The sequence below is a fragment of the Mercurialis annua genome, linkage group LG6, assembly GCF_937616625.2.
Source record: "Mercurialis annua linkage group LG6, ddMerAnnu1.2, whole genome shotgun sequence".
Classification (NCBI taxonomy): Eukaryota; Viridiplantae; Streptophyta; class Magnoliopsida; order Malpighiales; family Euphorbiaceae; genus Mercurialis; species Mercurialis annua.
In genome coordinates this window covers 4,802,127-4,814,128 of record NC_065575.1, presented here as the reverse complement: position 1 = coordinate 4,814,128, position 12,002 = coordinate 4,802,127, and the positions used below count along the sequence as shown (strand labels likewise).

Genomic DNA, 12,002 nt, shown 5'->3' with positions numbered 1-12,002 from the left:
CTTGACTCGGTTTGATATTATATAAATGTATGGGGTGCCACAATGTACTAAACTTATATTTGACGTTCTATTTATATATGAACACTAAGTATGAGTAATAGAAAAAATCAATTCTATAATTGAAAAATATAAATTTTATTCCATCATGACAATGTGATAAATATTGAGTATTATTGTTGGTGCTGTTATTTTTTTAATTTATTGTCAGTTGATATAAGTTTCTTATTAGGCTTCACTTAATTTAATATTATATACTTTTTTTGAAATATACTTTCCAGAATATTAATTACTCAAAAATATAGTATTCAAAATAGATAATTATTTTGCTTGATTTATTTACTAATTTTTCATATAATTACTATATTTTATTTTTAATTAGCTAATAATATTTTTAATAATTAACCAAACTAAATTAAAGTTAGAAATATAATTATATTTTAAATCAATTTAATAAAAAAAAAAGTCAAACACCCTGACTTATTAAAAAGTAAAATAAAAAAGAAGTACTAATTAAAAAATAGTTATTACTTTTTAAAAAATTACGTTTTTAGACAATTATGAGAGGCCAAAAGTCATCTATAAAAACCCATTTAGATGATTCCCGTCTCCCGAAACTCGCCGAATTTGATAACTTGTGATAAATATTTGGTGACTATTGGATGACTTTAGTGACTTACCCTCAACCCTCATTATTAATTTTATTTCATAATTAGGATATTCATTTGAATTTATGTCAAATTAAACATTGCACCAAAATTTGATAGGCTAATTGAACTTTGTCCAATAGTATAATGAGCTAAAATTTGGGGGATTTGGGCGTAGATTCCGCTAAAAATTCTATAATGATTTTGTACCTTTTCTTCTATCAAATTTACTACGCCAGAGTTATTACACACTCCCGCAATTTCCATACGTGGGGTCCACTTATTACAGCTCAACGATTATTCTAATCAACGGCCGAAAAGACGGTTGCTATTTCTACCAATAGGACGTCACGCACTCAATTTCCTCTCAACTTTTCAAATATTTGTTGTATTAACAAAATTATCCCGCAATTTCCATTTTTGTTCTTCTTTTACTTATACTACTCTTGCTTCCATTTTTATTTATTCTTATTTATTTCATTATTAATCATTAAACTGAAATTTTTCTTTATTCTCTTACCGTCCGATGATCTGACTTTTCTTGTGACTAAAGAATAATCCGACGATGGGCCATTGCTGCAGCAAAAACGTACCCGCGGTCAGAAACGACGAAACTTCCCCCACTACAGCCACCGCCGCTACCGGAAACCACTTCACACCGTCGTCAACAGCTTACACACCGCCTTCATCCAATGATTTTAACTCGTTCGCCGCCAGTCCGTTCCAGAGTCCACTTCCAGCTGGAGTCCGGCCGTCTCCTTCTCCTGCGCGTACTCCAGGGAGGAAATTTAAGTGGCCGTTGCCGCCTCCGTCTCCGGCTAAACCGATCATGGCGATCATGAGGCGGAGAGGACAAGGTAAGTCGCATAAGGAGGTTCCGATACCGGAGGACGGAGAAGGAGCTGCAGCGGCGGCGGCTGCGGCGGAAGGGGAGCTTGATAAGAGCTTTGGATATGCTAAGAATTTTCCGGTGAGATTTGAGTTAGGTAAGGAGGTTGGGCGAGGGCATTTTGGTCATACTTGTTGGGCTAAGGGTAAAAAAGGAGAGCTTAGAGGACAGAATGTAGCTGTTAAGATCATTTCTAAAGCCAAGGTAATAATAATATTTTTACTGTTTAGTATTACTGTTACTAGTTGTAGTTAGTTAAGAAACTCTAATGATCTAAGGCTTTGTCTGTGGAAGATGTAAAAGTAAATTTGGAGAGATTGTTGGGTAGACTCGGTCTCCATGTGATTCGTAAACTGCCAATCACGTTAAAACACGTCACTGAAATAATAGCATTAGTGTAATTTTGTTGAAATTTTAACATATTTTTTGATGTGTTTTAAAGTAATTGACTCAATCCATGGATGACTTGGTGAACTCAGTTTACATAAGAATTTCTTAGTAAATATGATGCTGCAATTGTTTGTTTTACTCTGTGTTGATAAATAACTGGTGTTCTGTCAGATGACAACAGCAATATCCATCGAAGATGTTCGTCGGGAAGTAAAATTAATGAAAGCCTTATCGGGACATAAGCATATGATCAAATTTCATGATGCTTTTGAGGATGCCAATAACGTCTACATTGTAATGGAGTACGTGTATTTTTTTTGTATTGCATTTTAGTGAGCATTTTTTAAAACATTTTCTTTTTGTTATACGTTTTAGGATTCCAAAGATTATTAATCGGAAGTAAATCTGAACGAATTGATGTTTTGTACAATTTACGTGCTGTATGCATAGTGTTGATAACTGTAGGAGGTTTGGGGTTAACTTCTAATAGCCACTTAATCAAAAGAAAAAAAAACCCTATGCCTGCCAAAAATATCGAGGAGTATAAATTCTATGTGTTTATCTATGCTTATTTTTGTACCTTCCTATGTATTCTCAAGTATTTCAAATTCTGCTGTTGGCAGATTATGTGAAGGTGGAGAACTACTAGACAGAATTTTATCGAGGTAACTACAAATACACATTGCATTACCTTAATGAGAATAAGGATACTTATTTTTTGCTGTTAATTGAGATGAGTATTTGTTTCAAACTAATCCTTATGAATTTGTGGTACAGAGGTGGAAGATATACCGAGGAAGATGCTAAAACTATCATTTTGCAAATCCTGAGTGTAGTGGCCTTTTGTCATCTCCAAGGCGTTGTGCACCGTGATCTTAAGCCAGAGGTACAGTATTGTGCATCCATGCAAAGTACAAATTATGTTGTGCATTCACCTTTATTATCAACATTGGAACTTATATGCTATTGAATAATAAAACCCTAACTATAATGTCTTCAAAGTCTTGTATTGCCATACACTGGCCCTAATTCTTCTTTCCTCCTGCTTTCATCCAAGTAATATGATAACACTTGCAGAATTTTCTTTTTACAACAAGAGATGAGGATGCTCCACTGAAGATTATTGATTTTGGTTTGTCAGATTATATTAGACCAGGTAACAATATGCTTGTTTATAACTACTATTTAATGTTTACTGTGATGATAAGTAGTATGATATGATGTTTGGGTTTCATCTTCTATGCTAGACCAAGTGACCTTTTTTCTCCCCTCAATTTATTGTGGGGGTGTATGTGGCTTATCAATATGGCATTTGAATACATTTGGACCGACCTCTGTCAATGTGTTTTGACTGGTTCTCAGAATTAAATTCTGCCTAACACAATAACATGGATGCGTTCTGTTAAAGTGAAACAAGGAGGGCTCTCTAGTCCAACACATTAATAGCATAACTGCTTTGTACTTCACTGAAAATTCCACAAATGGTGCTTGGAAATTTCTTAAATTGATTACATGTAATTTGAATGAATAGTTTTCAAGGTTCCATACTGGATATGCATGGAATCTTAAAATTAATTTTTAAATTTAATTGTATATGTTGTAATTGCTAGAAAAAATGCACGGATTTCATGATATTGGTTATGAGCTTTTTGTAGTTATCTACCATTATTAGGCCTAATATCTCAGAAAGTCCAAACTTTTGCGCATTATCAAATTTAATCAAATCTTTTAATTTTATCATTGTAGCCTAATTGAGAGAATTGGTTTCTTTTTTGGACAACCATTTTTTAATTATTTCAATTATAATGCTAGCGATGTTGTGCAGATCAACGTCTCAATGATATTGTTGGTAGTGCATATTATGTTGCACCTGAAGTACTACATAGATCATACAGTGTCGAAGCTGACATGTGGAGTATCGGTGTCATAGCATACATATTGTTATGTGGAAGTAGACCTTTCTGGGCTAGGACTGAATCAGGAATTTTTCGATCTGTGTTAAGAGCTGATCCTAATCTTGATGACTCACCTTGGCCTGCGGTATCTCGGGAAGCCAAAGATTTCGTGAAAAGGCTTTTGAACAAGGACCATAGGAAAAGAATGTCAGCTGCCCAAGCTCTAAGTAAGTTATTTATATTTACATCTGTCTTTTTATAATGGTCAAATTGTGTGTGGAAATCCCATATGTGGTTGTATTTACCTTGCGTTAATTATTGCTGGTGTGGTGATAACAAGTATATGTACCTACACGTGCAGCTCATCCATGGTTACGAGATGAAAACCGGCCTGTGCCTTTGGATATTTTTATCTACAAGTTGGTAAAGTCATATGTCCGAACTACACCATTCAAACGCGCAGCACTCCAGGTATTTAAACAAAGCATACTTGTACCAATTGTCTCTTTTTCTATCCACCCGCAAGAAATTGAATTTCGATAACTAAGATGAGCGATAAATACGAGCTAACATTCCTTTTCTTGTTATCTTTTGTGTGAAATATTGCATATGGAGTGGGATCCACCTTTTAAGTCCAGCTATCCTTCCACTTGATAATGATCAAATAGGAGTGAGGTTGATCTCCCGCGTAAAATTAATTTGAACATTATTTTTTATGGATGCAGGCTCTTTCTAAAGCTATCCCAGAAGATGAGCTTTTTTACCTTAAGGCTCAGTTTAAGCTGTTGGAACCAAAAGATGGAGCTCTGTCCCTTAGTAACTTTAAAGCGGTTAGTCAATGCTCTAATTTTTTGTAATTTATATTTCTCTCAAGATAACACTTGACATCCTTAAACTAGCAATCGCGCATCTAGTAGGATGATGTAGTATCACCAATCAATCGAGTTCTAATGTCACTATTAATGAGTTTAATTTCAGTGATACAATAATCTCTCATCTTGTATGGTAATCTCACAACCTTGCAATATTGGTTGAACAACTGCAGGCATTAATGAGCAATGTTACTGATGCCATGAAGGATTCCAGAGTTCTTGACATTTTTAATATGGTGAGGTTTCTTTGCTTATCCCATTCACCTTTTTAGGAATGTAATTTGATTTTTACTACCACGGGAAGAATTGGTATTCTATAATTTAGTATTTCAGCGTGGTGCATCTTTAAAACAAATGTTGCACTCTTATCCTGTGCTGCATGTCATGGAAAGTTAGCTTATCCTAATACATGAGTAAATGTTATAACCCCACTCTTCTGTACCACCCTAGTGTACAGCCTTATGTGATGAGACATAAATGGTGGATTTTAATTTTGTATTTAGACCTTACACTTTTGGAAAAGAATGATAGCAAGTATATTACTGCTCCTCCATCACTTGGGATAAAATATTGGTATAAAATTGTGGGGTCAAATAGCATTTTTTTAATACATCAAGGAGGATTTAGTTACTTTGTCCGTCTGCTTTTGAACACCTATATCAAAGTGGCTTTCTGAACATCGATAGGACACTTTTGAGTCTTCAAATACTTGAGAAGGTTCAATGGGATTTGTATCGGTCAGAAGTATATAGGAAATTGTGTTAACAAATTGGACCTATAGATGTTATCATACTCGAAATACTTACACATGGGTCCATGTAGCATCCCGTACAAGTCCTTTTTTAAATCAAACCAAACTGAATTTACAAGGATATAAAATATTCTAAACATAACTGAATCAATTGGTTCATTTGGGTTCTTAGGTTCGCTTTATACCAAAACGGAACTGATTCTTTTTACTTTTACAATCAAACCGAACCAAGCCAAGCCAAACCAAACCAAACCAAAAAGTTTGATTTGGTTTGGTTTTGGCATACTCCTACTTACAAGTTAGTTTTTCATCTAATCTAAGATGAAAACATCAGGATATTGTCCAAGACTCTGAACCCGATTCAAGAGTAATTCATTATTTTGTGTTGGAGGACTATTTATCACAATATTATACACTTTGCTGTTCACTCGCTCTCCCATTTCTATGCAATGTCCTTGATCTCAAACTGGATAGCTGTGTGATTCTTTTTTATATGTTATTTTGTACTATCAATCTTCAATGACAATATGGTCAATATATATAGAGTTCTGCCCAGTGTATTATGACATTATACCCTGCAACAATTAATATAATGCTATTGTAATTGAAGATGGAACCACTTTCTTATAAAAAGATGTGGTTCGAGGAGTTCTGTGCGGCTGCAATCAGTGTACATCAGCTTGAGACTCTCGACGATTGGGAGGATATTGCGAAGAAGGCTTTCGAGTACTTTGAACGAGATGGAAACAGAGTTATTTCTGTTCAGGAACTGGCTACGGTAATGTTCATTATCTGGAAATTAACTTTTTCATTAAGTTTTTCAGATTATCTTACTATAAATAATGTATGCAGGAAATGAATTTGGGCCCTACAGCACATTCTATAGTCAATGACTGGATAAGAATTACCGACGGGAAACTGAGCTTTCTCGGCTACACCAAATTTCTTCACGGTGTAACAATTCGTAACACAAGACCTCGATAGCATAGCCGGAGATCGAGATTGTTTGACAATTTTTTTGATTCTTAATATTCTGATTCTTGCCAAGCAGTGTAGAATAATTACATTGTCAAGAGTTTGATATTCTATACCCATATTTATAATTATGACCTTTCATTTTTGGTGTCAAAATGTCTGCAAATTCTTTAGGCACATTTTGAGACCTTTGTAAAGATGAATCTGAATGCAGTACATGTTCAAATATTTAATACAAAGTGAGCTTCTTATCTTATTTTATTACAAATTATTGGCACTTTAGATATTACAAATGACAAGTGAGATTGTATAATTTTTCTTTTGAAGATACCAAAAATTCAGAAAGTCTGTTCTCTCTCCATTTTTAAAGCTCTAAAATTTGTATTGTTTCTAATGTGATATATTGATTTGCAGGATAATGATATTAAGTTTGGGGATTTATTTGAAAATAAAAGTTTACTCTTTTCATCTTTTCAACCGATTGAGCACATCTTTTAAAACTTGGCAACCGACAACCTCGCCTTTCATTTTTGGCATTTCTAGTCCAATGCCATTATTCGGCACCGATTCTTTCATATAAAACAGCTAAAAATGACGGAGAGATTTTTAGGTAGACTCAAAAATGACGATGTTTGATGAAGTTAAAAATATTTTTGGACAATAAACGTCAAAACCCAAAAGAATGCAAGGTGGGGTTATAGCATTTTTAAGATGGTGAGTTTGATCAGATGGAAGAGGCATAAGTAAAAACTATTTAACCCCAATATTTTTATACTAGTTTATTAGTACCGTTTTATATAATATTCCATAGTTGATGAATTTTATTTTTTTCAATACATAATTAGAAAGAAATGATACCAAATATAATATTACCACGTTAGTTGAAATAAAATATTGGTATAAAATTATTGAATTGAATAATATTTTTTGAAGAGCTATTGATTAAAATAAAAGTTCCCAAATATACTGGAAGAAATCAATATCCAACTAACAGAAATGACTTCAGATTTATGTAAAGTAGTGGAGGTAGAAGCTAAAACATCTGAACCCTAACCCACCTAACAATAAATTTCTTCATTCAACTAAAATAATAAACAACAACAACTGTACATGGAATAATAATGACAACAAATTTAATAAAGTTTTTATTTGAAGGACTTCATGCTTGCATTGCATCTATATAGTTTTGATTCCTTCTTCATTGAATAAAATAAAAAAGGATAGCCATAACAAATGTCGCACCTTTAAATCCTCTCCAAAAGATTAATCGAATTTAATAAGGACCTTAAATTAGCCAAAAGGACAAATTGCTATTTAAATTAAGATTTTATGGTGCCAACCAATTATTAAAAGTCATAAATTAATCTCAATTTGGAAAATTCATTAAAAATCCATATATTTTTTAAAATTGATTTAACTGTTTCTACGTGACAATTCAATGTGTAAGTTTGTTTTTAATTTTTTTTTTTGAAAAAAGTCGTTTATTGACATTGCCACATAGGCATAACTAAATTAATTTTAAAAAATTGAATAGCTTTTCAACAAATTAGACAAATTAGTATAAATTTACAACTTTTAAAAAGTTTGGACAAATATTTAAAAAAATAATATATAGGACTTAAAAATTTACATTTTTCTTTGGCTCGAAGTAACTTAAATAGCAATCCATCTCCTCAACTTTCTAAACGGTAGGCAAATTAGCATATAAATTAATTTTATATACAAATCAGTCTTAAAATTGATGGTTATAGTCAACTAGCCCTATTATTGTAAGTTAGTTTACAGATTGAGGGGGAAATTAACTTACAAGTTTAGGGAGAAAATTGCAAAAATAAGATTAATTGACCACGACCAATATCAATTTTAAAACTAATTTATCTGCTAATTGTCCATTGATTACAAGTTGAGATGACAAATTGTTATTTAAATACATTTTCTTTTGAGTTCAACATTTAACAATAAAACTATGAAACGCCCATAATTTTAAAAAGAAAATAATTCTCACAAAAATTAATTTTGATTCTATTTGTTTTTGATTTTAATTTAAAGCACACATAATTAAAGAAAAAAAGAACTAAGTAAAGCTAGAAAACACCGAATCTAATGAGTAATGGCCCTATAGGCAAACCCTTTACCCCCTTCCAAGTTTGAGCCGTGTGCTATACGTTTACGTTACATCTCTTTCTCACATCAATACCTTTATTTCGTTCACATTAACAATAATAGAGTGAGCCAAATTCTAATCAAATTGTCATTGATAAATCGAAATAAAAAAAACATTCATGTCGATGTTAATTCAATTTGATTCTAAATATTTTAAATTTTCATAAATTTAGTTCGATTGAATTTAAAAAATAAAAATATTTACTATTTCGTTTCGGTTTGAATGGTGGGTACTATTTACGTATACATAAATAAAGTGCACAAGATATATATGCTTTCTTTTCAAACTAAAGAGAAAAAGAATCAAACTTTTTATATTTTTTCAACTCATCATGGTGTACAATGAATATCACTCATTATTACACAACACATTGGGTGTAAAATAATTGAAAAATCAATTATTGATTAAACAAGAATCAACAAACTTAATTTTACACAATCACAAGATATAATATTATCAAACCCTAAAGCACAAAACATGATGGTGGTGGTGGTGGTGCTGCTGATGATCTTGATACGAATTCTCCTTATCGATCATGCCTTGAACATTCCGAAACTCCTCGACATGGCACGGGATCGTAATGGGACCTTTCTGATCAAATCCATACTCCTCCTCAGCTTCTTTCAATAACTCCATGAAAAGTGGATGATTAATATAAATCACAGGAATTACAAACCTATGCTGCTCCTCACCTTGCCCTACCAAGATCGCTAAGCACCCTTTCGGAATATCTTTCAGTTCTTTCTTGCTTTGATGATGATGATGATGAAGGTGCGGTAAGTGGATATGAAAATTCAAGTGGTTCTTGTCTCCACTACCCATATCTCAACAAAACCCTAAAAAAAACTCAAGAAACAAGAAAAAGAAAAGATTGCTTGCGTGTGAAGAAATCTAGGGTTTAGGGCAAAGATTACAAGCAAACGATAGAGAAAGGCCAAGGATCAGAAGCAGAAATGGCAAGTTTGAAGAGGGAAAGAGAAGAATCTATGAGAGAAGTGGGTATATTGGTCATATTAGAAGAAAATTAAAGAAAATATGAACATAAATATTAATAATATGAAGAAGAAAGATTAAGAATGAGAGGTTTTATATATAAGTTTAGGGTTGCTGTGATGGTGAGATTTGCTTAGTTTATACACAAAGGGACGGGAAGCTTTTTCTAGACATGACACAAAATTGCTGAAATAGTCTAGATTATTTATTTATATTATTTTATATATTTTTGCCGTCTAAGATAAGGGTACTTTATTCCCACCATTTTAATTTAATTTTACAGCTGGAATTAAAACGCGCCATGTATAAGTTAGTGTGTAATTACTATTTCCACGAAGTGGATTTGAATTTTCGTAGGTCGACAAAGAATAAAAAGAATATGCCAATTAAGTGAGAGTTTGGTTAGTAATTGAAAACTTATGGGGAAAATTATTAATTTTACCTTCTATTGTATAGTCCAACTAGCTTTTGACCTCGTGTTTTGCATTAAATATATTAATTAGATATTCATAAAAAAAAATATATATATTAATTAGATATAAAAATATAAATAAATATGTGATTATAAAATTTTATAGCATTTTTTATTAATTATATGTATTGAACTAAAAAATAAATTAATCTAATTAATTTTTGGGTTCTAATATAGAGTTAATGGTTCAAAAAAAGTTAAACATTTTCTACCTTTTACTAATTTATTTAAAAGAATTTTAAAGTTTGTAAATCTATTTCACTTTGACAATTTTATTGAGAATTTTGTCTATTTTTTCACAATTAATTGACTATCTCAATCGTTCATCTAAGTACGTATAATATATATTTTTCTTTTGCATTTTGAGTTTTAAACTTACTCCTTTTAGCTTAAATCACATGTAGTGAATTTATAATTGATTCATTTGAGAGTAAAGAGCGCTAAAGAAGAAAATGAACTCACAATCTAGCAGTGTTTTGTTCAATATTTATACCATTTGAGCTATTTTATGGTTACACAAGTGTCTAATATTTTTTATATTTTTTCCTCCTCTTTAGTGAATGAATCAAAACCTTATCTTTTTAATTCCCTTGTTAATCCAGTCAAGTAATTGATGAACTCAACCTTTGGTAATTTCAAATCACAAACAAACCAATTTACCTTTTGGAAGCATCAAAATAAGAATGGCTCAAAACAAATCACATGAGAAAATGTGAATTTAAAGTTTTGCATACCACAAACCAGATAGAAAAAAAAAAGTCTTGCTTACCAGGTCAGCCACGTGGATAATGAGTGGTCAAAGATTGATCCACATGGGCAAACGTGGGTCCCGTGAATGATAAAACTATTCCAACAATGAGGTGTCTTGCTTACACAAAATCCGATAGCAATGCCTGAACATGTCCATGTCAGCATCAGTAAGACGTCATGTCACCTTCTCAGTAAACTTTTCATTTTGTCATAAAATAATTAATAATTTATATGTTTAATATATTTCTATTTATTTTTAATCAAACATTTCAATGATTATTGAACCGATTAAACCATAAATCAATAACCGTCACCGATTCAAGTTTTGAAACACTGATAATACCCACCCATGACTTTCCAACTTGAATTACCACCAGCTTGGTCAAGTGCCAAGTCAGAAAGACGGATTTTGTGGCAGATTTCATTCCTAAAATTGTTGGCGAGACAAAAGCTAATGCAATAGCAATTTCATACTCCATAGTCCATACATTCATTTTTGCACTCCACCGTCATTTATGTTAATATTTTTTAGTTTTTTTAATCATCGAAAAATACTCTATTTTTAAGATTTTTTTCATTTATACTTAACCTTTTCAAAATCGTCAATTTTAATTCATTTTTCAGATTCAATTGTAATCATTTGTTCAAATTTGTCTTTTTACTATCGAAAATTCAAAATTTGAAGCAACATGAAAGACATTTCAAACTTTTTTATATTTCAATTTAAACAAATGACTATAATTAAAAATGAAAATTTTATTTTAAAAAAAAGAAAAGTTAAATTGAAAACTTTAAAAATTTGGATTATAGACAAAAAAGTTCAAACAGTTGAAGTGTTTTTCAATAACTAAACCTTTTTCTTTACTAATGTATTCCACCACATTTTAGCTCTACCATCAAAGAATAATTATATCAATCGAATAGCCAGTCACCATCTCATATTGATCATATATATAAAGCCATAAAGGTAGAGCTGTTATTTAAAACAATTAAACAGCGATAATAACATAAACTTTAATAATGTCTTATGACATTTACCTTGATGAAAAACAAGTTTTAGGGCCAATAAGACATTCTTGCAATGTAATCATTACTCATCCAATGATCAAATAAAGATGTTTAATATTGTTTTATGACATTTACCTTGATGAAGACCGAGTTCATGCTACTAAACTCAAAAACCGATCAAATGTTAACTCAACTCGAG

General features: G+C 31.7%; 2 protein-coding genes across 2 annotated transcripts; one reads left to right on the top strand and one right to left on the bottom strand.

The window, feature by feature from the left end:
• The first annotated feature begins 1,056 nt into the window (after window positions 1–1,056).
• On the top strand, window positions 1,057–6,684 carry LOC126653502 (CDPK-related kinase 6). Its single transcript, XM_050347407.2, has 11 exons — window positions 1,057–1,737; window positions 2,095–2,225; window positions 2,547–2,588; window positions 2,701–2,809; window positions 3,001–3,079; window positions 3,749–4,045; window positions 4,180–4,289; window positions 4,544–4,648; window positions 4,864–4,926; window positions 6,052–6,219; window positions 6,294–6,684. Exons 1-11 carry the CDS (start codon window positions 1,210–1,212, stop codon window positions 6,423–6,425), a joined length of 1,764 nt encoding a protein of 587 aa, XP_050203364.1. The 5' UTR covers window positions 1,057–1,209; the 3' UTR covers window positions 6,426–6,684.
• A 2,183-nt stretch (window positions 6,685–8,867) lies between these two features.
• LOC126685983 (auxin-responsive protein SAUR32) lies at window positions 8,868–9,711 on the bottom strand. The gene has a single exon (XM_050379986.2). The coding sequence runs from the start codon at window positions 9,400–9,402 to the stop codon at window positions 9,037–9,039; it is 366 nt and encodes a 121-aa protein (XP_050235943.1). The 5' UTR covers window positions 9,403–9,711; the 3' UTR covers window positions 8,868–9,036.
• Between the last annotated feature and the right edge of the window lie 2,291 nt (window positions 9,712–12,002).

Coding starts and splice junctions, on each gene's coding strand:
- LOC126653502 (XM_050347407.2), top strand. CDS start 1,210: ATGGGCCATTGCTGCAGCAAAAACGTACCCGCGGTCAGAAACGACGAA. Junction 4,649..4,863: donor CCCTTAGTAACTTTAAAGCG/GTTAGTCAATGC, acceptor GAACAACTGCAG/GCATTAATGAGCAATGTTAC. Junction 6,220..6,293: donor CTGTTCAGGAACTGGCTACG/GTAATGTTCATT, acceptor TAATGTATGCAG/GAAATGAATTTGGGCCCTAC.
- LOC126685983 (XM_050379986.2), bottom strand. CDS start 9,402: ATGGGTAGTGGAGACAAGAACCACTTGAATTTTCATATCCACTTACCG.